This window comes from Aotus nancymaae, unplaced genomic scaffold (genome assembly GCF_030222135.1).
Source record: "Aotus nancymaae isolate 86718 unplaced genomic scaffold, 86718_ANA_hifiasm-v0.15.2.pri h1tg000083l, whole genome shotgun sequence".
Lineage (NCBI taxonomy): Eukaryota > Metazoa > Chordata > Mammalia > Primates > Aotidae > Aotus > Aotus nancymaae.
Window position 1 is genome coordinate 2,883,309 of NW_026988498.1, and position 27,714 is coordinate 2,911,022.

Sequence of the window (27,714 nt, forward strand, 5' to 3'; positions counted from 1 at the left end):
TAGTCATTTTTTCGAGATATCTTTTTTCTCCAAAGGCTAGTAAACCAACGTAATAACTTTTACATAAAAGAATATTTGCAATCGCTGCAAAATAAGTAAAATTAAGATCAAAGTATTTATAACAACATGTCTAAGTTTCCCATCATAACTTTTAAAGTATCATATGCTAAGCACATTTAACACATGCTGTAACAGCGAAGACTGTAGTATAACAATATGGAAACCAGAGGCAGAAGTCAACTCTACTTTGAAACATCTCCTATGACAGCCAATAGAAAGAGTTGGGAGTTCTGCTCTGAAGAAGAAAGGGGAGCCATCGTTCATAGTCAAAATCAAATGAAAGAATCCATACAGAGAGTTTAGCCCTGTGCCCGGCATATAGCAAGAACTCCTTACGTATTAACTTTATCACATATATTGTTATTATTTTATCACACAGGGAAGAAAAGCATTAAGTTGCATTATAATCAGAACAAGGACAGTCCCACCCTTTGCAAGATTTGGAGTGAGATGCAAAGGGGAGCCCCACACCATGGGTTCCCAGGTTTAAATGTTATTAATCAAGCTCCCCAACAATTCAATTAAATATGCGCTACCTTCCTATACGTTCTCTTTGTCTCTTGGGAAATATAACTTCATAATGACCAAGAAGGCTAGTGACAAATTCAGGATCCCTCAAAATTCTGCATCAGTTAATTGGCCACGTGGCCACAGGGGAAAGTCCTCTCCTGCCCCTTCCAAGGACAGAAACTAGGGAGACGTCTACGCAGGATTGAGGCTGTTTAGGTACGGAATTGAGATCCTGGGGAGATGACTTCTTGGCTTCATAGGAAGGAGTGTGGTTTGAGAAAGGCCAAAGGGAAGATTCTAAGTCGGGGGCTGGGCAGAACCCCTCTTGCTTGGGTCTAAGGTTTAGGACATGGAATGTATAATTCTCTAGTTAAGTAAGTTGTGAGTTAGATTTGTATTTAGGTATCATGAAGTCTCAACTTTACTAATAATTTTGGACTGACAACAGAAAAGAGCACTCTACTGTGACCAGCTAGGCTTATCCTCTCTGGAGCTCCATTTCATTTACTGCAAAATGAGGGGATCTGACCTGATAACCTCTCCTACCCCTCCCTACTCTAAAATTCTTGATCTATGGAGTCTGTCATTGTAAGAAAAACAAAAGAACATAACAAATCATTAGTTGTTAGTTCTGAGCAACCAAGATGCATCTCAACAGGTGAATGGATAAATGATGGTACATCCATACAATGGAATATTACTCAGCAATGAAAAATGAGCTCTCAAGCCACAGAAAGAAAAGAACAACCCTGAAATGCATATTCCTAAGTGAAAGAAGCCTATCTGAAAAGGCTACAACTTGGATAGCCTCCCTCTTGTCTGGTTTCTTCATTTCTGGCTCAAGCATTTCCCATGATTCTCATCCCTTACACTCTGCAGTCATCACGAGCTTCCATCTTCTGAAAACTCTTTCTGGAAGGTTTCTGTATCCCCACTGAATCTGCCCACCAACCACTCACTCCTTCCCTTTTTATTGTCTGTTCCTCCTGAATGACACACTCCACACGCTTTTTTGATTGTCAACTCTTCAGCACATTAAATATATGATCCTATCTCTTCCTTGAAATTCTTTCTTATCTTCCAGTACTCCTAACTCCTCTGTTCCTCCTCTCACCAACCAGTGGGATCCTCCCTATCACTTCCCCCCTCCTCTTCCTCCTACTTCGTAAAAGCAGGCTTTTCTGTGGGTTGGCACTTGAATCTCTGCAACAGATTTATTCCAACTCTCATATATTCCCACAGTTTCCACGGAAGAGTCCCAGTGTGTCACCTCAGGATGGGAACTGTAATCACCTCAAATACAACGTAATGTTGGGTCTAATAAGGAACCTCAATTCTGCCCCATTTTAGGAAGAAATCATCGCTAGGAACAACACATATTAAACTGTTCTGTGCTATTTATCAGATATTTTCTCTAAGACTGGTAGAGGAGAAGAGGACCCTGAAGTGACAGAAGTTTTAAGAGGGACAGAAGTGACAGAAGTTTTAAGAGGGACAGACAAGGAGATGGGGAAGAATAATTTTTCTATCAAGGATCAAGGCAGAGGCCGGGCACAGTGGCTCACGCCTGTAATCCTAGCACTTTGGGAGGTGGAGGTGGGTGGATCACCTGAGGTCAGGAGTTCAAGACCAACCTGGCCAATATGATGAAATCCCATCTCTACTAAAAATACAAAAATTAGCTGGGCAAGATGGCACATGCCTGTAATCCCAGCTACTTGGGAGGCTGAGGCAGGAGAGTCGCTTGAATCCAGGAGGTGGAGGTTGCAGTGAGCTGCCTGGGCAACAGAGCAAGACTCTGTCTTGAAAATAGAAAAAAATGAAGAATCAAGGCATAGACCAGATAGCTACAGTGGGTACAAGATCATGTGAACTCTGGGATAAAGGGGAAAATAATAAAACAGAAGGTAAGAGATGACTGGGAAGACAGACGACCTCTCCTCTGCACTTCTATTCAGGACCAGCCTTCCTGACACCTGAGTCAGCCAGTGTCATCTACGGTCAGACCATTTGTCTTTCTTTTTCTCTCCCACCCCCGCCAAGCCCCAGCCCCTGAACATTATCTAGCATTCTACGGGCACATGAAACAAAAGAGAAGAGTGAAACATGCATATTGGTAACAAGGAATGTATTATTTAAGTAGAGAGGGTATTATTTAAACAGAACAAGTGCATATGAAAGAAGTCACAGAAGACACCCAGCAGTACAGGAGCAAAATCATCTTTGTGGGTCAAGTAAGCTGAGAAGCCTGCGGGTCTGAAAGACAAGCAGGATTTAGTGTACTTGATTGAGAGTGACTTATAGAGCAGGTAGTTTTTGAGCAAGATTTTGAAGGAGGGAGAGTAGGCCAGACGTGTGGGTCACGCCTATAATTCCAGCATTTTGGGAGGCTGAGGTGGGCGGACCACTTGAGGTCAGGAATTTGAGACCAGCCTGGCTAACATGGTGAAACCCCATCTCTACTAAAACAGAAAAAAAAAAAAACTAGCTGGGGATGGTGGTGCATAGCTGTAATCCCAGCTACTTGGGAGGCTGAGGCAGGAGAATCACTTGAACCCAGGAGATAGAGGTTGCAGTGAGCCAAGATCATTCCACTGCACTCCAGTCTGGGAGGCAGAATGAGACTCCTCCTCAACAAAAACAAAACACCAAACAAACAAAACAACAACAACGAAACCCAAAGGAGGAATAGTAGATTCCCAGAAGGCAGGCATTTTCCTGCAGCACTCTCTTGAAGGAGATACCAAATGCTCATGACTTCTGGGAAGCTGGTGACAACACTCTGGGGGCTTTGTGAGAACAGCTGACAAAGGAATGGAGAGACAATATGGACCATGAGCCTGGAAGAAATGTTAGAGTCACATAAAGATGAGAACGTATCTGTGAGTGTAAAAAGCGGGCGTGTAGGAAAGGCGCGCCATTTCAGATGCACCGAGTGTCTCGTTCTTTCAGTCCGAGAATTCCTGAATATGTGTTCACTCATTGCCTATTGTGTATTTGGATGAGAAAACCTTAAGCAAACGTTGTGAGTGCAACATTAATTTCCCATAAATGACTGTGTGAAAATAAATAACATTTAAAAGCTGTTGGAATTCCTAAAATGCATTTTACGCCTTGAGAGAGATGTGACTGTGATCTGTCACATATGGTTACAACTTCTGTTTCTCAGATTAGACATTAACTTGCTTTCTTATTTTTCTTGTTCTGTACAATGACTAGAGAGAATTAAACAATGTCAGGGACAAATACTTCCTTTTTTTTTTCTTTTCTGAGATGGAGTTTCACTCTTTTGCCTAGGCTGGAGTGTGCAGTGACGCAATCTTGGCTCACTGCAACCTACCCCCACCTTGGATTCAAGTGATTCTCCTGCCTCAGCCTCCTGAGTAGCTGGGATTATAGGCAACTGCCACCATGCCCAGCTAATTTTTTTTTTTTTTTGAGATGGAGACTCACTTTGTTGCCCAGGCTGGAATGCAGTGGCGCAACCTCAGCTCACCACAACCTCTGCCTGCCAGGTTCAAGCGATTCTCCTGCCTCAGCTTCCCAAGTAGCTGGAATTACAGGCACACACCACCACGCCCAGCTCATTTTTGTGCTTTTAGTAGTGATGAGGTTTCACCATGTTAGTCAGGCTGGTCTCAAACTCCTGACCTCAGGTGATCCACCCGCCTCAGCCTTCCAAAGTGCTGGGATTACAGGCATGAGCCACAGTGCCTGGCTGCCTCCTGCCTTCTTAATTAATGAACCTTGTTAAAGATTACCTTCCCTTTTTTTGCCCTATTTTCCTTAGACCAGATGACAGAAAACTCATGACTGTTGCACCCTCTGTAAAAGATGTTACATGTCCTTTTCCCTAAAATAAGCACTGCCTATAACCAAGTTCCTGGAACTATGCACCAATCTTGTATGGACAATGTAATCCTGCTAAAAACGCCTCTGTGTCTGCCTATGGAAATAAACGTCTAAACTTCCCTCCTTTGCAACTCTGACTCCATTCTTTTGGGATGTTTCCAGGTGGGCCATCCTGAAACTTTGAGTGTGAATAAATGCTCTTTAAATGAGATTCTGGCCTTTTTGATTATTTCAGCTTGACAACTGTAAATCGACTAATTTTGGTAAATTTGCTGTAAATCTAACATTTGCTGTATCAGTTTGATTGCGTAACAGGGGAATCTGTAGAATGTCTAAGTGACCCCCAGCTTCTGAAATAACAACTTGTAAGCATCTCAGGACGAGAACGCTGCCAGAGGACTTTAAAGAAAAGCGGCTTATCTGTCACTGAAGATGGGGGCAGCTATAAAAAGTTAATTCTTGTCTTAGAGCAGGGACACGTCTTTTGGAGGATGTGGTTATGTGGGTTTTCTTTTCCTTGCTACAGTTGTGATAATTTCCAGGGCTCCTAACTCAACTGAAGGTTCATGGATTGAAGCATTTTTGAGAGCTTCAGATGAAGCCATTTCTGAACAAAATGCTTGAAATTAAAAACTTTCTTAGATGCATTTTGCCTTAAAACTATGGAAATATCAGGATGACATACTTTTTAAAAACTATCAAGTTAAAGGAGTTTTTCTTTTTAATTTTAAATAGTATCTTGTAGTTAGTATGGTACTTTCTCCGAAAAAGATCCAAACTTCTCTGCAAGTGCTATTATTATTATTATTATTATTATTATTATTATTTTACATTATCCTTTGGGAAGCAAAAAAGGGGAACCAGTGTCACAAAGAAATGTTAGGTGCCCTGTTCAGAGTAACTCACAAACTCATGCCCTGAAGCCATAACCGGAAGTAGAGCTTTGTGTGTTCTATGAATAGAAAGTGAAACTCAGTTTCCTTTTTCATAAAACAAAAATTTCAGAGTAATACTGACCAAGAATGTTCACCTGGTGCAGACTGGGAGTGTGGGAGTCAAGGGCAGTGATTTGAATCCAGGAACACTAGCATTCTGCCTCCTGGCGTCACCCTGGGAGACCGCTCTTCAGAGACCTGCGAAACCACAGCTGCCTGCCCTCAGATCCAATCTGAGGAAGGACCTGGAGACAGAGATGTCCCCGCAGAATCTAGAGCTACTTAAGTGTGAAACAGTAACACTTCTTAAATGTCAGTTTTAGACTTGAATACAGATCGGCCTTTCAGAATTCAAAAGAGACACAAAGGAAGATAGACCTTAGTTCACTTTTAATTTCTAAGGGAAAATTATTTCCTTGAAATTAAAAACAAATGGCATCCTTACAGTGTTAGATGCATCTTTCCTTTCCAAACAAGTTTTCGAAGTAAAGCTTCTTATTGCTCCACCGTTTATCAGATATAGAGCACAGAAACTTTACATAATTGATTTATTAATCTTTCTTTTGCTGTAATATAATTAAAAAAGAAGGGAATTGTTTTTTCAGTGTTTATTTTTCCCTGTGAGTGTTTCAAAGTTTTATAGTTAATTTTCTTTTTTATATGGAGTCTTGCTCTGTTGCCCAGGCTGGAGTGCAATGGCTCAGTCTCGGTTCACTGCAAATTTCACCTCCTGGATTCAAGTGATTCCCCTGCCTCAGCCTCTCAAGTAGCTGGAATTGCAGGTGCCCCCCACCACGCCCGGCAATTTTTTGTATTTTTAGTAGAGGCGTGGTTTCACCATGTTGGCCAGGCTGGTCTTGAACTACTGACCTCGTGATCTGCCTGCTTCAACCTCCCAAAGTGCTGGCATTACAGGCATGGGCCACCGTGCCCAGTTGGTTAATTATTTTTGTCTAATTGTTTTAAATCTACTTGTAAGTGAATAAAGTTGTGAGACTTATGACAACTATTCTTGCAGACAAATTTTATTGTGGATTTTCCTATTTTTTTATTTTTATTTTTTTACTTTTAAAATGTAAGTAATGGAAAACAGTAAAAATCTAAGTTGGAAATCTGTAGTGCAGAAGTTGGCTGGCATCTGAACCAAATGGGGGACTGAGAAGGGATCGTGCAATTTCAAGCCCTGTAGATGTTCGTGTAAGACAGAAAATGTAAATATTAATAACAAAGAAATGTTAGAAAAAAAGTGAAAGAATAGCAAGCCCTTCTTTCCTCTTGCCAAGAGAGCAGCATCTTGGAATGCTGATCTGTGTTAGACCCTGAGCCAGTGATTTATGTCAGAGCCTGAATGATGTGCAAAGTCCTCTTGATCTAGCACACAGAAAATTAATTTTGAAGATTCTTTTGATTTGAGCTTCATTCAGATTCAGGTTCAGATTCCATGAATTATTCTGTACATCTGTGTCCCCAGACGGTGTCATCCCATTAGGACCCCTGGTTTTACATCTCCCAGCCCCTCTGCCTGTAACTCTAACTCTGTCCTGGGCAAGGGTGAAGTGGGTGCCTCAGAGCTCTGCAAATACATGGCAGAGCTGGGCTTGAACTTCAGAATCCAAATCCACAGGAATTTTCACAATTCTTAGCTTCCTAAATGGCCGTACCATATTTTCACCCTTCCATAGGTGATATATCCCTCATCTGTGCACTTTAAAAACTTTTAACCATTTAATCCAAATGCCCCTGATTTATAACAAGTGAATAGCTGTCCTCAGAATCTCCTGAACAATCTGATTTCAACAGGCACACTATTTGGAGGCAGAAAGCAGATGAATAACTTCCTTTAAAAAATAGCAATGTCCTGGAGAAGTACATAATTTATCTTATCTGATGCCTTCACTAGTATACACAAGTAACTGTCCTCTCAAGAGCGGTCATGCCCAACATGTTCCCAGAACAAAGCATCATCCATATCCCATATCGGTTGTTGCCTTTTGCATTCACTTATGGTATTTAATCAGTTACTTTGACATGTGAGGTTTGAATAATAAATTAAGACATACCAAAAACAACAACTCGGGGTGTTGGGAAAGGGTGATGCAAGCTTCTTCCTTTCTTTCCTCCCTCTCTTTCTAAAAGGACTCGGTTCCTTGAAATTTGAGTCCTGAGCCAGATTTACATTTCAGGTGCACATTCTCTCTCAAAGTTTTTTTTTCTCTCCTGGCACCGATGTTGTGGATGCACTTGTTGCTCAGGTCTTGGTAAAGCATCCCAGCTGCACAGAACTCATTTATGCCTAGTGTTCCATTATTGGAACGGTAAGCATATGGGAGTTGTTTATATCCTACTGTTCAAGGTCATTGCCAAGGTCCGATTTCAAAATTCAAAAAATTGCAACCTCAGGCATAAATGGGCTAAGGGGATCTCTCATAAGAGGGAAAGAAATTTTGCCTGAAGCTGTGATGGACAGGCAAGAGAAGGGAGCATACCTATCTTCTACAAAGTGGGATTCCCAACAGCCTTCCCCATAAGACATGAAAACTGTCATACATGCAAATCTAAAAAAAAGAAAAAAGCCGGGAGAAGGCACCAAGAGAAACACAACTGTCTAAGTGCCCAGAAGCCCAGTCTAAAGTGTGCTTCTAGTAACATACACAGAAAAATATAACAAAAATAAAATCATTTACAATCCTATTAGCAACTGTTAGTTTTTCATTTTTCATGCTTATACATGCGTATGTTCTTACTTAAAAGGAAATATTATATATTCCCACTTATGATTTCATAAACATCATTTCATATTAGTATTTAAGCATTTATACCATCATTTAAAACGGTTATATGGTATTATTTTCTCTGACCATATAATAATTTGTTCAATAAATCTATCATTGGGCATTTGTGTTTCCAATTTTTCACTATTATGAAAGTTTCAGAATAAAAATCTTTATTTATAGTAAAAAAATAATAAAGTGTGTTTAGCAGCTTGCTACAAGCCCCAAAATACCACAAGAGGAAAAGATTACAGGGAGCCCCAAGGTGTGGAGAAAATCTAGACAACAGCATGGAGAGGGTGGCAGAATTTGTCGCTTTGCCTGTAGGTGACATAACTTCACCCTCCCAGGCCAATGGGTATCTAGCATCTCCAGGAGGGAGTTTCTAGTACAAAATCTCTCTAGCCTTCAGCATGGGAAGTTCAGCCTGCTCCCTGCGGCAGGAAGTGGGCCTGCACTCTCCTCAACAGCTGATCAGGACACCCCAGTCCTTTCTACTTCCTCTCCTGAGGCCACATCATTCATGCCCAAGGTCCCTTCTGCCATTCAAACTCCCGTTTCTAGTTTCTCTCAGCTCTGGTACTTTGTGTCTGCCTTCTAATCTAATATTCCTCATACTGTTAGAAATGCTGTTATTTGAGTGTGAAGTTCTCGAGGTTGGGAGCTGTATTATATATTTCTGTGTCCTCCACAGAGCTTTGAGCACAGCATGTGCTCAATAAGTGATTTGCCATGATCTGATTTCTCTTTATCTTACGTAAGTTCATTTATTCATTGATTTGGTCACTGGACATTTGCTGAGAATCTACTGGGAACTGCAGAGGTGGTGATGGACGCCCCAGTTGCCATCCACTTTCTTCATTCATTCCCTGGTTCCCTCATTAATTCTCTCTTCATTCATTCTCTGGTTCCCTCATTAATTCTCTCTTCATTCATTCTCTGGTTCCCTCATTATTTCAAGTCACTTTAGAAGTTTTCTCTCATTCACTCTCCAGTCGTCATGACTTGAGATAGAAAACAGGAAAAGGGCCGGATGCAGTGGCTCATTCCTGGAATCTCAGCACTTTGGGAGGCCAAGGTGAGTGGATCACCTGAGGCCAGGAGTTCGAGACCAGCCTTCCCAACATGGTGAAACCCCATCTCTACTAAAAATACAAAAATTAGCTGAGTGTGGTGGTGCACACCTGTAATCTCAGCTACTTGGGAGGCTGAGGCAGAATAATTGCTTGAATCCAGGAGGCAGAGGTTGCAGTGAGCTGAGATTGTGCCACTACATTCCAGCCTGGTGACAGAGTGAGACTCCATCTCAAAAACAAAAAACAAAGCAAAACAAACAAAATAAAACAAACAAACGGAAAAGCCTCCACCCCTTGGGTTCTTTGGGCCTTTTTTTTTTTTTTTTTTTTTTTTTTTTTAAGAATTTGCTAATGTTTATTGAAGAGTCCAGGCAATTACCGCCAGGTATTCAAAGCTGAAATGATGGTACTAATTTGATTGAGAGTAGTTTTCATCATCTTAAAAAAAAAATTAAAAAACACAATTCCCATAGAACTAACCACTCTAGAACCCAGGAAATTAACTGGCATAGAAATGAGAAAGGTAGCCTAAAGCCTTTATAGTGTTTCCTGCACAGTATAATTATAATTCAACCTCACCTAGCTTTACTTTCCCTTTATAAATTAACATTTTCATCTCACTTGTCAATTCCCCTACTTACATCAACTAGAAAATCAAGAACTATTACTTATAAACACCTAATTTATTTAACATAAAAAATTAGCAAGTCAGGCACCAGCGGCTCCTCTTTTGAGAAGCTGGACCTGGAGGGCGAGGGGCCCTTGGGGGAGCCACAGCTGGACCCTGAGACTGAGCCCCTGGGGATTACCAAGTGGCCCTGGGAGCCCAGTACCCCTGAGAAGGGCAAGGAGTAACCTGTGGCCTGCACCCTCCTGCAGTGCCATTGCTGAGGAACTGAGCAGACTCTCCAGCCCTCTTCCTCCTTCCCCTGGGGGAGGAGGGGTTCCTGAGGGACCTGACCTCCCCTGCACCAGGCCTCTTGCTAAGCCTTCTCCTCACTGCTCTTTTGGCTCTCAGGGCCAAAAAAGTTAGGGACTGTTTTCTGCACCAGCCCCCAGGGCTGCCACCCCTGTTGTGTCTTTTTTTCAGACTCATATTGGGGCTTCCAGGACCCAGAATAAAGCCAATGATTTACTTGTTTCACCTAAAAAAAAAAAAAAACCTGGGGCTGCTAATTAGCGCAGGTGGTAGACAGCCGAGATGAGGTGGCGGAGAGGGGACAAACAAGGAGAGAAGAATCACAGTGTGTGTGCGTGAAAACTAATCTTCAAGGATGTCCACTTTAGTGTTATTTAAATCAGAACAAAAAATTAGAGATGTTCTAGCTAAATTACATTGTAGAATATCCAAAGATGTGAGAATACATATAACAGAATGTAACAAATGCAGATGACAGAATGGGAGGTTTTTACAGTGGGTTGCTATCTTTCTTTTTAAAAGTCCACTGTGGAGACAATCTATAGGAGAAACTTCGAAGTATTAACGGTGAGTGTATCTCAGTGCTGGGATTATACATGATTTTCTTCTTTGAGTTTACAAACATTTTCTGCAATGATCCTGAACTTCTGATTCAGGTAAGAAAAGGAGATATATATATATATATATATATGTGTGTGTGTGTGTGTGTGTGTATATACGTATATATATACACACACATATACATATATATACACACACACATATATATATACATATATATAAAGGAAAAAGGAGACCAGGATGCAAGTCCTCCTAGAACGGCAGAGCCTTCTGGCAAATTCAGCACAAGGAAAGGGTCCCAATGCTGAGTGGGAATGCAGACACATCCAATCTCCACCTCCCAGCTCAGGGGCTTGCTCACTGATGGAACCCTCTCTAAGGCTGCTTTTTCTCCCAGCCTTGAAGAGAAAAATAGTAGTGTATATACATTTTGATCTATTTTCCAATTTTTATCTCTTCAAATACATTCAGGATAGATGAACAAACAGTTGTCACGTTCTCCCCCAAGTCACAGTCTGCTGAGAAGCCTGGTTGTTATGCTAAATGAAACCAACTTCTAAAAACCAGGAAAACAGACAAACAAATCTAGGAGTAAAGATCTTTCCCAACTGACGACATTAAAACATTCTAAGTAATACTTCCACGGCGTGTAGAGGGACGAACCTTGTTTGGATGGATGGCAGGTACACCGAAATGTAAGATAAATATGGAGACTAATGACCCGCGTCTCCTAATGAGGGCACCATTGGAGGTACCACACTGAGACAGGTTAGAGGCGAGGTGGGGTTGCCGGAGCAGAAGCCATACCTTAGTCTGGAACGTACAAAACATGTGCGTCAGAAACGGATGCTCCCAGGCCAATGAAAGAACTCTCTTCTCTACCATCGTGCACTCGACATCATCGTCCATCAAGACCACATCTTTCTTTAAGGCCTTTATTGCGAAAAATTGATTGGTTTTCTTGAATTCTGCCAGGAAGACCTAGAAGGAAGGGGAAGAAGTAACTTTATTTTAGAATTTGGATTCTCACTTCTTAAAAAAGAGACAAAGTCTTGAGAGAGACCTGTGTTGGATGAGAAAAGGGGTTTCTTCTCCAACCCCATCCATCCTGGATAAGCTATTCCTGAGACAAAAGGGAGCACTTCACTGGCCTCAGATGTTACAGCACTGTTCATGCTATCTTTGTACTCTTTCTGAGGGTTTCACAAAATTATTAAGCAATCGAATGGGTTTTTAAAAGTGTGCCCTGCCTGCTCAGGGACCCGAGTGAGAGTATAATAAAAATCCAGAGAGACAAAATGCACAGTGAAGAAAGAAGAGTTGAGTAGCAGAGAGGAGATATCGTACTTGAAACATCACTGCAAGTGCACATGAAACCTAGCTTTATGTTTTACTGTTTTTCCAGGCCAAAAGAAGAATGGAGGGATATGGTTCTCCTTGTGGACTTCAAAAATCAACACCGGCCTGGTGTGGTGGCTCATGCCTGTACTCCCAGGATTTTAGGAGGCCAAGGTAGGTGGATCACCTGAGGTCAGGAGTTCGAGACCAGCCTGGTCAACATGGTAAAATCCTGTCTCTACTGAAAAAAAAAAAATACATAAATTAGCCAGGCATGGTGGTGGGTGCCTGTAGTCTCGGCTACTTGGGAGGCTGAGGCGGGGAATTGCTTGAACGTGGGAGGTGGAGGTTGTGGTGAGCTGAGATCGCACCATTGCGCTCCAGTCCAGGCGACAGAGAGAGACTCTGTCTCAAAAGGAAAAAAAAAAAAAAAAAAAACCCACCATTTTCTCTGACAGCATAGCAAAGAATTATTCGTAGCCAAATGTATGGCACAGAGTAGGTCCTAAAATGTGAATGACACCGGGTTCAAAGAATGACTTGCTCAGATTCTCAGAGCTACCAGGGAAGGATTTAACTCCAAAGTTTTCTTTTCCCACTTGATTCCATGGCCCTTATATCAAAGGACACCAAAATGTGAATGACATATTTTAGGATCTACTATGCATCATGCATTCTGCTACCTACTTTACATTTTCGACCTAATTTTATTATCTAATTGAATTCTTAGCTTGTCATGCTCTGCAGGACAGAAGTTAACAACAACAACAACAACAAAATACTGAGTTCAAAGAATAACGTGCTCAGATTCAGATTCTTGGAGCTACTAGGGGAAGATTTAACTCCAAAATTTACTTTTCCCGCTTGATTTCGTGGCTCGTATATCAAAGGACACCAGATGGCATATGATGGAGGGTTTCAACAATTTTAGTTTTTGCAAATGATACAGTAACACACTGTTGGCAATTGTAAGGGCATGGCATTTGGATACAGAAAATTCTAGCTCCAGTTTTACTTCACAGACATTTACTAGCTGTGGAAATGTGGGCAGACCGATGAGGCCCCCTGGGCTTCAGTTTCCAATTACTGCATTCTCTAACTGACGGGACTATTGTGAAAGTCAGATGAGATCAGATCTGGGAAAGTGAGCTCTAAAGTGATCTCTGAATCACAGTTGTTAAAATTCAGTCATTTGTCATTTGTTTCTTTTGTTGACTTTTGGGAAAGGCTGAAGTCAGTGATGCTACACCAGTCCTGGACATGTGAGTGTCTAAGTTTAAAACGCAGTAGTGCAGATTTGTGGATTGGTGGTAGCTGGCTTGATATAAGGGATGAAACGTAGATGAGAACTCAGGCAAATGAATGATGCTCACATCCCCAGAAAACACACAATTTGGGCCAGGCATGGTGGCTCATGCCTATAATCCCAGCACTTTGGGAGGCTGAGATGGGCGGATCACAAAGTCAGGAGTTCAAGACCAGCCTGGCCAACATGGTGAAACCCTGTCTCTACTAAAAATACAAAAAAATTAGTCAGGCATGGTGGCAGGTGCCTATAATCCCAGCTACTTGGGAGGCTGGGGCACAATCCTTTGAACCTGGGAGGCAGAGGTTGCAGTGAGCTGAGATAGCGCCACAGCATTCCAGCCTGAGCAACAGAGCAAGATTGCATCTAAAAAGAAAAAAAGAAAAAGGGAAAACACAAAGTTTGTTTTCCTGGGCTTAAAAGTAGATTGAGAACAAGGGTGTAGAGGCCTTGGTGAGGAAACATACTTTCCATATAAAGCCAGAAGAGAGAGAAAAGACAAGTTTTGGAGTGTTCTCAGTGTAGTGAGAAAGAGCAACATGGCTGTCCCATCTTGCTCTGATGCCTCGCCCCACTCCTCTCCTCTCCAAGGTCCATAGGGACCCAAGGTCCTGATGAAAAGGAGTGGATGGCTTTGGACATGGAGTAGGGAAACCTGGGGCTCCCAGCTGCGCCTTGGGATACTGACCAAGGCTTGAAGGTTTAACTAAATGTCTTTCTTATTAACCTTCTTCAAATGTAGAAATCCACATGGGAACAAAGAAAGATAAACATTTCATGAACAATTAAAAGTACTCTTTTAGTAATTGCTTCTTTCAGTAAAACATCCTAAAACCAGCCATAAACTAAGAAGCCGAAAAGACAATTTCCATCTATATAATGTGCTTTCAATTTTTGGTAACAGGTTATAATTACACATTAATTGATGCTAAATTACAATGAAGACTGGCTGTAAAATTGTCTATTATGCTCAGATTAGCACCAAATGAGCCTGCTGTGATTCATATTATTGTGGAAATGAACAAAAAGAATTCATGAATATCAGCTACCATGTGCAAGAGAGTAGATGTTGCTGAAAGGCAAGTCACCAGTGTTTAAATCCAAACCCCAACTGGAGCACAATATTATTCAGCTGTGGCGACTGCTCAGTTGCATTTTAGTTTGTTTAATATTAAATAAACTGGGTAAGATTTCCTGCCACAGTCTGGTGAGCAGGTGTGGTGCATAATGCTGCCTTTGGCTGCACAGATTCATGGAATAGTCGTCTCTGATTAAAATGTTCGTAGGGGTCCCATCCAAGAATTTAAAACAAATAGGAGCCCTGTTAATACATGAGATATCCTTAATATCAAAAATTACCTAAAAGCCTACATTCCATGTCATCCCTCCTTAAATCACTAGCTGGAAGATTTCCTGCAGTCACTGATAGTTGGTTATAATTTCTTAAATTGTCTCTTCTTCCTTCTCCTCACCTCCCTTTTCCTTCTTGTCCTCTTTTCCTCTTTCCTTTCTCTCTTTGTCATCTGTGAGTGACAGAGATAACCCTCCACCTGCATGCATGGCAGGAAGAATTTAGAGGAGGGACTTTCTCCACAAATTTTTTCCAGGATTCTCAAGCTACAATTTTGTTATGGGCTTAATTGTGTCTATGGTGAAGTCCCAATCCCCAGTACCTCGGAATGTGACCATATTTGGAGACAGGACCTTCAAAGAGGTAATTAAGGTTTAATGAGGTTATTAAGGAAGGTTCTAATCCAATATGACTGGTGTTTTCATAAGAAGAGAAAATTTAAGCCAGGTGTGGTGGCACAACTGTAATCCTAGCTACTAGGGAAGTTGAGACGGGAGGATCACTTGAGTTTGAGAGGTCAAGACCAGCCTGGGCAACGTAGTGAGACCTATCTCAAAAAAAGGAGGACATTTAGATGCAGACATTCACAGCAGGAAGATGGTATGAAGGCACAGAGAGAGGGTGACCATTACAAAGCAAGGAGAGGGGCCTGGGAAGAAACAACCCAGGTGACACCTTGATGGTGAACTTCCATCCTCCAGACCTGTGAGAACATGAATTTCTGTTAAGCCAGCCAGTATGTGAGATTTTGTTATAGCAGCCTGTATTAGTCTGTTCTCGCTCTGCTAATAAAGATATACTGGAGAGTGGATAATTTATAAGAGAAAGAGGTTTAATGGACTCACAGTTCCACATGGCTGGGGAGGCCTCACAATCATGGCGGAAGACACAGGAGGGGCAAAGGGATGTCTTACATGGCGGCAGGCAAGAAAGAGCATGTGCAGAGAACGCCCATTGGTAAAACCGTCAGCTCGCATGAGACTTATTCACTATCACAAGAACAGCATGGGAAAACCAGTCCCCATGATTCGATCACCTTCCACTGGGTCCCTCCCGTGACGTGGGGATTATTACAATTCAAGGTGAGATTTGGGTGGGGACACAGAGCCAAGCCCTGTCACAGTCTAAGCAAACTTATGCAAGTCTGAAGACATTTAATAGAGAGAGAAAAACAAAAAATCACGTATAAAGCAAAACAACACTGTAGGCTTGAGAAGGAAGCAAAAGAAGAAAAAACAAAACGAAACAATCACAAACACCGTGTGAAACAGGAAGTGGCTGAGGCATCTTTCTATTTCTTTGGTGCCCAAAGACATCAAGCTCATAGGCATGTGGGGTGTATACTTTACAAGTAAAGTAGCTTTGGAGACTACAATGGGCCTAGAGTCCTTGGGGGCTTCTATTTATTTAGAGATGTCTCAGGAAAGCTCCGACACTAACACACAGTCCTGGTGGCCCCACAAGTTTAGTCTCATTAACCAGAAGCTTGGCTCATCAGTTCCTGGAGCTGGTCTCCTGTGCAGTAGCTTACCTTGCCAAAACTTCCTTTCCCCAACATCTTGTGCAAGATAAAATCCTCGATTTTCAGTTTCATCTGCAGAGACGGTTTTTCTATGTTCAGTTCAGGTTCTGGAAGATGGCACATTTTATCCACTTCATCCAATGGAGACTCCCAGGAGATTCCCTGGGGCTCTGAAAATGGCAAGCTGGTGGTTAAAAATGAACGTGGAGTAATGGAGGTCATTCTAGTTACTTAGAGCACATGCTTTCTCTTCTGCTTCCCATGCTGAGGCTCCATCATAGTAATCGGAGGTGTTTAGAGGGTCTCCTGCAGTTCAGGCAGCTTTAATACTTCTCCATCTGTCTGTGAGGGCAGCACCCCCTGTCTGTGAACCCAGCACTTGGAATTTGGAGTGTGGACTGTGTATCTTTCTCCAATAGATTGGGAAATAGTTCAACTTAAGAAACACATTCCAATCAGCAAAAGACCGTATGTGCAAAATGCACAAGCACTGTTAATAATGTCAAATCAAGGACAACTAGGGATTTTGACCAAATTTCAGGAAAAAAAAAGATTTTCAATTGTTTGCATGGCTCACAAGCACAGTGGCATCAATTTCTACAAATTACAATGTGAGGACAAGGAAATGAAATCTAGCTGGTATTTAAAGATCTGAACCGCATCATTCATCACAGAATTCAAGTCAAGATGGCTGGGCATGGTGGCTCACGCTGTAATCCAATAACTTTGGGAGGCTAAGGCGGGCGGAGTGCCTGAGCTCAGGTGTTCAATACCAGTCTGGGTGACGTGGTGAAACCCCATCTCTACTAACATACAAAAAATTAGCTGGGTGTGGTTGTGCACACCTGTGATCCCAGCTACTCTGGAGGCTAAGGCAGGGGAATCCCTTGAACCCAGGAGGCAGAGGTTGCAGTGAGCTGAGATTGTGCCACTGCACTCCAGCCTGGGCCACAGAGTGAGACTCTGTCTTAAAACAAAACAAAACAAAACAAAACAAAAAAAGATACTGCCTATGTTGATGGTTGCTGAGATGGTCTCCTTTACTGCCTGGCAACCCCTCCTGGCAACCCCTCCTAAATGTAACCCAAACCTTTTTTTACATTTTTAAGTTGATTTTAAGTCAGAGAAAACAAAAGAAAACTGTTTTGGAATTTCTCCCTGCCCACAATATTCCCTTTATTTTTAGATCCCCAGGTTTATCTTTCACACTCTTGATTAAGTCCAAGGACAAAAGTAGTTTATAATGTATGCTGAAACTACTCAGGTCTCAGAAACACGGGGTCATATCCACTCAGGCTCTACCTTCAAACAGTAGGCTGGAAAACCTGCCATAATGTCATGAAGGTGGCCTTGAGTCCTCCTCTTTCCTACCCTTAAATCTGAGTCTCAACGGTGCGGAGTAAGAACGTCTTCTGTGGCCTTCCCACCGTCACGTTTTAAGATAGATTTATTTCTGTAAAACCATTTGACCTTGACAGAACGTAACACACTGAAATTCTAAGAAAACATTTGCAGTTGTTCCCTCCAGATCTATCCCAATTTTCTAACCCCCACCTTCTGCCCCTTACAAAGGTAGCTTAATGTGGCTTATTTTGGTTTCTTTTCTAAGAAGTGGGAGCCTCTTAGTTGGTAGCTGGAGGTGGATCACCTATCAGACTAGGTAAGCTGATAACGTAAATCCAAGGGCAGCAGGTTAGGGCCAATGGAGACTAATGACTGACATTGATTAGACTGCCAACCAGGACAGCTACCTCTTTTTCCCGGTGTTGGTAAACATGGCGGCCTTGCTTCATTTTTGATGGGGCACGGGAGACCAATTTCAACTGGACCTTCTCTGAAGATCTGTTCAGTATCTCTTAAGCAGCGAGCCTAGATGACAAATGGAGAATCAGACCACCCACTCATCGACCACTGATGGAACAGCTTAGCCTGCTAACCACAGGGACAAAAGCCATTTAAAATTCCTAAATGCATAGGGTCACCAAAGCTCTTCTTTTCCTCAACATTCTTTTAGAATCCCATATTCTGGGAGAGCCTATCTATTGTATTTTATGCATTGGTACAACACATTTGCCTCCTTTACACTTTTCTGGGGCTGACAGGATTCTCCCATGCTGTCTACGTCATTCCATCACAAATAAGGACAGTGGGTCAATGGATGGGAAAACAGCTGATTCGGGTAATGCCAAGTCTTACAGAGGGTTTATCCTTGGATGTGGGAATTCAGCAAATGCCAAGGCAGTAAATAGCAGGGCAAAAGTTGCCCTGGACTCAGTGTTCTGTGAGGATTCTGGGGATGATACTGGCACATAAGTGTTTTCCCCCAGGCTATTCTATAACCCAAATATATTCACATAAAGCTGTCAATGAATCCTCAATAATTTGAATGAATTTGTTTCTGCATTGCTCATGCTATGAAGAAGTTAAGATTTTATAAAGATCTGCATAATACAAATGCATTAAATAAATATCTCAAAGAGGTGGGTATGGGCATGGAGATGAAGGCCAAGGGCAAGGCTGGTACTGAGAAATACATCCCAGCATTTCCTGTAGCGCTGCTACAGGTGGAGGAGCGGGAGGGCATGGACATCCTTGTTGAGCAGCATGGTGGGAATGTGTTCACGGCTTGTGCTTCTACCTGTTGGGTGCTCTCAATCATGGCCAGCGCTTCAGCCATTAGCTTCTGGTTTATGCCACAAAGGTTGGCCACCTTCATCTGGCATCTGTGATGTACGTTCATGCCACATGCTGGAAAGAAGAAGGTGGATGGTGAGCAGGAGTGGAAGAACCCCCTGGTGCTGGGCAGTGACTCTCTCTAGAGCTAAGACAGAGCCTTGTGGATAGGGAGGGAAGTCTAAGATGCCATGGCTGGAGGCATTTGACCCTGACTCTCCCCGGTAATGATCCACATGTGGGAAGGGAAAGTGAGGTAGGAGGTGAGACTCAACTCTGGAGGAGCTGGGGTTCAGACACAGACCAAATTGAAGACTAGCTAAAACAGGGACAAGGCAGAAGCAGCTTTCCAGAAGATGCCCACCTGTGTGCCGTGTCAGTTTACTGTTGCCATGGCAACACCCAGAAGTTACCACCCTTTTTCTAGGAACTTAATGTGCATGTAGTTAAAAGTGGGTATAAATGTAATCGCTTAATTTTTCACAGAGATGGGGGGCTCACTTTGTCGCCCAGGCTGGTCTCAAACTCCTGGGCTCAAGCCATCCTTCCACACTGGCCTCCCAAAGTGCTGGGATTACAAGTATGTTATTGTGCCCGACCTCAAATCTTTACTATAGAAAGGAATTTTTTATGATTGTGCTCCAAATTCCACATTGTCAGCATGACTCACATTGGCCTTATTTAGAAGGTGTTAGGTTTTAACTTGGGTAGCCCAAGCTCCATTTTCTTACGCATCACTGTAACACGAAGTGATGTTGTCAGCCAGGATGGAACATATGGGGATGGGATTTTACTTTGCTCCTTAAAACTGTAGCCACATCTAGGCTTGTCTGTGACTTGCATAGCCGTGAACAAAGGCCACCATCATCTCCACGACAAGGTTGTAAGTCTTTGTTACTAACCTACCAGGCCGTAACTCAATTTCTGGGCGGGCAAACAGTCCCTTTGGATGACAATTTTCATGGGAATTATTGTGAGGAGAGAGAGAAGGCAGGGTAAAAGGCTAAAGGAGACCCTACTAAAGAAGACGGCTTGTAAGGAGGCAGAATGAGAGGGAGGCAGAGGGGGAAGGAAGAGAGCTGGAGAAGAGGGCGAGGAGAGTCCAGAGAGGAGAATGCGGGCATGCAGGGTGAGCAGAGTGGAGGGGCAGGGACTGGGGGTGTCAGAAGCAAAAATGGGAAACCAGGGCAGGGGAGGAAGGGGAGGAGAGAGGGAAGAGGAGAGGGGAGAAAAGAAAACGGCGAGGGGAACACTTGAAATGAAGGTGGTAGGAGAGAGCAGGGAAGAGAATGGAAGGGCAAGAATATTCAAGGAAAGAAATGAAAGCAGGCACGAGAGCCGTGAAACAACGCCCAGGAATCCCTGCAAGTTCTAAGCTGGGCAGCGGTGCTGCTGGGACCAGCTCTTGCACATGGGCGTTCAGGCTCCCAGGACATATAACCTGACCTGAGACCATCAGAGAACCAAGAGGTGAGAATTTCACTATTCCTGTTTCTGAGGATATGGCCAGGGTACTGGAACACTGTGTTTTGCCTCTGTACTCTTAATGAACTCTTAATGCCCTGCCTCTCCATGTCTTCTTCAACAAGGGTGTACAGAAAAATGTGTCAGCATCCTTTGGGGCCAGGAAGGGATTCTCAAGGCTAATGTTGGCTTCCTGTGATGTCTGCTTTAGGTAATGACTTGAAAACCCACCCCTCCTGCCTCCACTGAGAGATCGCTCTGGGTTCCACCAGACATGTGAGCATGATCGGGATGAAGAAGGAGAGAATGTGGAAGATGCTGTGTTGCCTTCCATCACGTACCTCATCACTCAAAAGAGAGGACATACATTAGTCAGTAGCACTGATCAAAACAGGGCTGCCAAGAAAAAATAAAGTGGCTTATGAATTTCATGGTTCATCATAAGAAAAGCTCTGTGCTCACCAGTCATGATGACTCACTCCTATAATCCCAGTACTTTTGGAGGCTGAGGAGACAGAGTTGCTTGATCCTAGGAGTTTGGGATCAGCCTGGGCAATATAGCAAGACCCTATCTCTAAAAAAAAAAAAAAAAAAAAAAAAAAAAGACAGACATGGTAGCACATGCCTGTGGTCCCAGCTAGTTGGGAGGCTGAGATGGGAGGATCGCTTGAGCTCAGGAATCAAGGCTGCAGTGAGCTGTAATCGAGCCACTGCATTTCAGCCTGGGCAACAAAGTCAGACCCTGTCTCAAAAAAAATAAAAAATAAAAAATAAAAAAAGGAGAAGAAAAGAAAAAAGTAAAAGAAGAAACAGTTTATACGCATCAAGTGGCTCTCCTTTAGCGGCACTGTTCTCTGGGCCCTGTCCCTGTCTCATCCCAACCAGAAAGCAGAGTGCTTTGTCGGTTCTTATGGGTTTTTCTTTTTCCTTCCCTGGTCCTTAATGCTAGTGTAACAGCATCTCAGCTTCTAAATGTTATTGCCTTAGCAACTTGGAGTTTCACAGCAAGAAAGCCTTGCCTTGTTTATTTTGATGATAGGTCTGAGAAACTCCATCAGTAATGAATGGCGGGTTAGACTCTGCTGTGATTCTGGCCTTTGAGGAAAGACCAGAAAACAGGCAATGGTGGTCAGAGCTGGGCCAGCCTCTTACTGGGCACTTGGAGTCCACAGCAATAGTTTAGGGATAGATGCCCAAGTGAATGTCACAGAATTTCTGTGCAGGACCATGCGTCAGCAAAATGAATGTGCTGGGCTTGCTCCTTGATGAGATGACAGAGAGAATCTTACTGGCAGGTGAAGAGGAGGAGGGTTGGGTACCACATGGCTACACCTGTTGAAATTAGGAAGGAGCAGCTCAGAACCCACTGAGGAAACTTGGTAGAAAGACCAGTGAGCGGAGAAATGCTGTCTTTGTTTCCTCCAGGGCTATGGTATGACAGAAGGTGATGATGGGCTAGGAGCTTTGACCTTGAACCTGAACTGCTGTGCACTTTTCTGGGATGCGAGGGTGAGGGCATTGCATGTGCAAGGAAAGGAACGTAGTGGCTTATTGCTGCAGAAGACTATACTTACAATCACGACTTTTCTGGGCTGGGTGTGGAAGTCTTCCCCCTCCATCCTCCCTCCGGTTCCCCAGAAAGCCTCACTCTATCCATCCTGCAGGGGGTCCAGGTCAGGCCATGCTCACCCCCCCACTGGACTCACCGTCACACTTGAGCCCTTGCCGTGCCAGTCCCCACAGCAGGGTCCCACAGTGCTCACAGAAGGTCGGGCTCTTGTAATTGTAGACTTTAAATCTATGTGGCATGTCAATTTTGAATCTCTCCTTGTGGAACTGAAAGAAAGGCAGAAGGTGAGACCGTATGTGTGTCCCCGGAGCCCCGACTTTTGGTGTCCTTGCAGATACCTTAGCAGAACTAACAGACATTGTAATGAAAACGCTGGCATCGTGTACGTTTTAAACCATCACTGTCACTTGTGAAGCCCTACAGTCATGCCTGAAGAAGGCAGGCAGCCCCCAGCAGCTGGAGGTGAGGGAGGGGCATGCTTGCCTTCTGCAAGTAGCAAGCACCCTGCAGACAGCTGAAGTCTGAGGCACCCGCACAGACAGGCCAACAGCTCAGGAAGAGGGCACAAGAGTTATTCAAATGAGTGCTAAGGAAGCACTGCTCCCACTTAAATAGATGAAGCTTCCCTTCCTGTTTTAATATAAAACTTCCTTTTCTCTTTCAGTCCAGAATGAGTGCTTTTAACCTCTGGAAGATGTAAAAAAAAAAAAAAAAAAACCACTTTTTTTTTTTTTTTTAAAAGATGGAGTCTCACTCTGTTGCCAGGCTGGAGTGCAGTGGCGAGATCTCAGCTCACTGCAATCTCTGCCTCCTGGGTTCAAGCAATTTTCCAGCCTCAACCTCCTGAGTAGCTGGGATTACAGGCGCACAGCACCACACCCAGCTAATTTCTGTATTTCAGTAGAGACAGGGTTTCACCATGTTGCCAGGATGGTCTCAATCTCCTGACCTCATGATCTACCCACCTTGGCTTCCCAAAGTTCTGGGATTACAGGCGTGAGCCACCATACCCGGCCAAAAAAATGCCTTCTTTAAAAGAAACATCTCTATGGGTATATTAGTATTATAGCCTAATGCGAGATGAATTTTCACACCTATTATTCATGAATTGAGGTGGTAAGAGGAGGGAGCAGTTCCTGCCAGGTGCGGTTAACAAATATGTCACATGTATCATCTATTACACAGGTGACATCTCACGTAATCTCAAAATACCCCATTTGAAGTAGCTTCTATTACTATCCTCCTTTGACAGATAAGGAGATGAAGCACAGAGAAGGTCAGAAACTTGCCCAGGTCACACAGCTCTAGTTGGGATATCTACAAGTTTGGCAATCAGAATCAGAGCCCAGCCATTCTCTTTTCTGTCTTAAAATAAATGTGAAGGCTTAGGGGGATGGGGAGAGGTGCGTGGGAGAGGCATGCTAGTGACAGATATATTACAGATTTTTTTTTTTGAGATGGAGTTTCGCTCTTGTTACCCAGGCTGGAGTGTAATAGCGCGATCTCGGCTCACCACAACCTCTGCCTCCTGGGTTCAGGCAATTCTCCTGCCTCAGCCTCCTGAGTAGCTGGGATTACAGGCACGCGCCACCATGCCCAGCTAATTTTTTGTATTTTTAGTAGAGAAGGGGTTTCACCATGTTGACCAGGATGGTCTCGATCTCTTGACCTCGTGATCCACCTGCCTCGGCCTCCCAAAGTGCTAGGATTACAGGCGTGAGCCACTGCGCCTGGCCTATAGAATTTTTTAAAAAGCAGTTTTCCAGGCCTGGCATGTTGGCTCATGCCTGAAATCTCAGCACTTTGAGAGGCTGAGGCAGGTGGATCACGAGGTCAGGAGATCGAGACCATCTTGGCCAACATGGTGAAACCCTGTCTCTCCTAAAAATACAAAAATTAGTCAGGTGTGATGGCATGCACCTGTAGTCTCAGCTACTTGGGAGGCTGAGGCAGGAGAATCCCTTGAACCCTGGAGTCAGAGGTTGCAGTGAGCCAAGATCACACCACTGCACTCCAGCCTGGCGATAGAGCGAGATTCTGTCTCAAACAAAAACAAAAAGTTTTCCAGAGTTCAAATGAAACTTACGGCATGAACAACAACAAAACACTTGGGTAGTTGGATTCCTGGTAAGAATGTCAATATTCTTGTGCAGGATAAAATGCTTTATTTTCTAAAGGCTTATCATCTCTGCAGAAGTTTCTAATTCAACCGCTCCTTTGGGAAGGTGTACAGCAAAGAAGCCTTACTCACCAGCACAGCAATAATCTAGCCTTCCCGCCAGGGGTACTGGTCAGCATTGATTCTTTAGAATGGCTGTTTAGAATTGATTAAAAAGTGCTCAGCACTTACGATAGCCATGTTCAAATGAGAACAAAATAATTTTCAGGACTCACTTATATTCCACAGTTTAAATATGAACAATTAATAGGTCAAGGTCTAGGCTGGAAGGTGACCACTTCAAATCGTGAATGCAGGCCCAAGTGGCTCAAGACACCATGGCTGATGAAGACTCTGTACACGCTTTCCAATACGAAAACCAATCAGCTACATGGGGCTGGCAAACACTTGAAAGGTGGTAAGTTAGAACTGAGATGTGCTGGATGTGTAAAATAATACACACTGGAGTTTGAAGACTTTTGTATAAAAAATTATGTAAGATACATGAATTTTCAAATGTTGATTATATATTGTGTTATGCAGTCATCAGAAGAGCACAGCATCTTCCATGAATCAGATACCCAGTGAGGATTTGTGGAATGAAGAAGGAAAGGGTGGGAAAGGAAGTCAAAAGATTTCATAACGACTTACAGAGTAACAGGTACTGGGGACTACAGGTGGGAGGATGGGAGGCAGCGAGGGTTGAAAATTACCTATCGGCTGTAATATTCACTCTGTGGGTGATGGGTTCACCAGAAGCCCAGACCTCCCTACTAGGTAACATATGCATATAAGAAATCTGCACTGGTTGGCCAGGAGCGGTGACTCACACCTGTAATCCCAGCACTAATCCCGGGAGGCTGAGGCCGGTGAATCACCTGAGGTCAGGAGTTTGAGATCAGCCTGGCCAACGTGGTGAAACCCTGTCGCCACTAAAAATGCAAAAATTAGCCGGGCATGGTGGCATATGCCTGTAATCCCAGCTACTCGGGAGGCTGAGGCAGGAGACTCTCTCGAACCCGGGAGGTGGAGGTTGCAGTAAACCAAGATCACACCACTGCACTCCAGCCTGGGTGACAGAGTGAGATTCTATCTCAAAAAAAACAAAAAACAAAAAACAAAAAGACAAAAAGAAATCTGCACTTGTACCTCCTATATACACACATTTTAAAAAATCTAAAATTCATGATAGGCTGCCCACACGCTAGCCCAGTTTCCCTCCTCCATTACATAAAATATAATTTGTCTTCAGATTATACCTCGAAGTTCATTCTAAAAGGAATATTTGCTTCTCAACATAACAATTGTCCCTGTTATTATCTCTAACCTTGTAAATGCCATGTTGCTGTATCTCATCATCATTTGCCTTTATTTGCTCTTTTGCTGCCACTTCTAGCTGGGGGTGTCACAAGGATTGCTCTCATATAATTAACCTAAACTATGCTCTCTGGCCACTTTGTATGGCATTTTTCTGGAAAAGCAGAGCCAGGAGAATTCTTCCTGGTGCTTTTCTAACTCATCCTCTGGTTTGGGTAGCTGGGTAAGAATCCTTATTGAAGATAAAAGAGTATTAGGGAGATGTATGTTCAGTGATAAATGGAAGGAGTCAAGTTCTGGTATTATTCAGAAGAGGTCATGGTCTGTAACATTCAACGTTCTGGTAAAAATCGCTGCACATCAAAGAGGACTGTAAATACGCACCATGGTTTCTCGGCTATTGATAGCTGATCCTGTGCACTTTGCTATAACTTTATCAATACACTTCTTGTGAATTGCTGCATTGCATTCTGAAAAGAAAAAAATTGCAGCTTAAGATTTTCATAACCTAAAATATAACTAAGTAAAAAGAATGATGGTAATACAACTGAAACCCTCTTACTTACGTCGGCACTGGTATCCCTGCTTGTTCAGGCCCCTGTAATAAAGCACACGCTGATTTATTTCCATGTTGGCATCAACATCAGCACCAACAGCTTTTAAGAGGTGAGTGAGATCTCATAACCCCCTAAGATCGCAGAGCAGTTTCTGATCAGCAGCCCCGGTGTATCATTTGCCAAGAGTGTTAACAGAGTGTTTTTCATTTTAAGGTGCTTTTTAAAAAGGTTGATAGCTAAATAAATGAGAAGCAGCTGATTTCCTTTTCATTGTTGTATTTTCCAAACAAACATATATTGAGAAAAAATGCATGAATGAAAATACATGCATCACGGATCTTTGTAGCACATTTCCCTGTGCTAGATTTAAAAATTCATGGCCGCACTGAGCTCACGACAGATGAACAAAGACATCTGTAGCATTTTATTTCCTCTTTCTGAGCATCTGAGAATATTTGCAACTGACAAAGTCTCACATGTAGGAGCGATTCCTGAGTGACATTTATGATTAGAGAGAAAGGAGGTTCAAGTGATTAGATGAAAGCAGGTTGATGAAAACCTGCCAAGTCTATTTGGCCTGTGGATACCCTGGTTAAGTGGGAGCTATGTATTACCAGATTCTGCAGAAGCCTAAAGGGAAGAGTATCCCTTGATAGGCCAGGATGCTGAGAGCCAGAAACAGGAGTCATTTCAAGTCTCCACTCCGTCATAGCCTTAGCCTTTGCTATGTGGTTACTGAGGCTTAAACCGATCTGTGTGATGGCTGTTAAGATACCCAAGAGCCTTATAAACATTTAAACCATTAGCTACAATGGCAAAGTGCTGTCTGTTGCAAAAAGTAGTACCAGCACAGTTGGGTCATTAGGTGGGGGAAGTTTTGACTATAAAACTGGAAAACTGTGCTTGTAACAAAGATACCTTCCACTTCTGTTCCTTCCGACTTACCCCCAGTCGCCTCCCATTGAGGCAGAAACTAAAATTCCATGGGCATTCTTCCTGACTAGACCTGGCTTCCTTATGAACCTTCTCAGTTCAGGCAAGGTTCCTGACGACGTTTAGGTAGCACTTACTCCAGCTCACCCCCCATGGTGGAGCATGCCAGCCTAGAGGATTAAGAAGATGCAACAAAATCCATAACCCGAAGTTTGGAGAGAGATGCCAAGTTACTGTACCAGACAAACTCGTGGCAAACAGAGCAAAACGTGGGCTGTGGGAAGAAGGTGGCAGTGAACTCGTGGCACTTGACATGGTGGACCTTTGCCTGCTTGATGGCACCCCGGCGCTGATGCAAAGCAAAGAAGCCTTCCGTCTCAAATTCACTCGTGTCCTTTGTGTCTACAGGAAGAGAATGGGGAAGAAAGTGAAGTTCTGCTACAGGACTATTCCTATTCCAGCTGGGTCAGGAGGGGAGGGAGATGGGCAAGGGACCCAGGAGGACCAGCACTGAGCACCTGCAGTAACATTCCAGGTACCCATATGGTGGGCACCACACTCAGCATCTTTCCTTAATTCTAAAACACAGATTTGTCATAGCGTATATTATTAGAGGATGAAAGCCATGAAGTTGGATTGCTGTCTCAATCCTTTGCTCCTCTCTGAGTGGGCTGAGCTATCATCTTCAAGTTTCAAAACCAGAGGTTAGAACTTTCAAGGTATCTATCAACCTCTCTTCATCATTGTCAATGATGACTCAGCCCGAAAAGGCAGGAAGTGGCAAAGGCTTTCCTGTCTGTAATTCTAAAGAATCACATAGTTATTGACAGCTTCTTGGGAA

General features: G+C 43.3%; 1 protein-coding gene across 6 annotated transcripts in view; it reads right to left on the reverse strand.

Moving 5' to 3' along the window:
- Positions 1-27,714, reverse strand: part of PRKCQ (protein kinase C theta) — a 145,940-nt gene that overhangs the window by 42,328 nt on the left and 75,898 nt on the right. For all 6 annotated transcript variants that reach the window (XM_012443410.2, XM_064369072.1, XM_021670600.2 and 3 more), the window contains exons 5-12: positions 27,113-27,275; positions 25,950-25,981; positions 25,768-25,853; positions 22,045-22,174; positions 18,840-18,949; positions 17,953-18,070; positions 16,211-16,371; positions 11,492-11,665 (exon numbers count right to left, since the gene is read on the reverse strand). In XM_012443410.2, the coding sequence (XP_012298833.2) occupies positions 11,492-11,665; positions 16,211-16,371; positions 17,953-18,070; positions 18,840-18,949; positions 22,045-22,174; positions 25,768-25,853; positions 25,950-25,981; positions 27,113-27,275 (974 nt within the window). The remainder of the gene's footprint in view (positions 1-11,491; positions 11,666-16,210; positions 16,372-17,952; positions 18,071-18,839; positions 18,950-22,044; positions 22,175-25,767; positions 25,854-25,949; positions 25,982-27,112; positions 27,276-27,714) is intronic.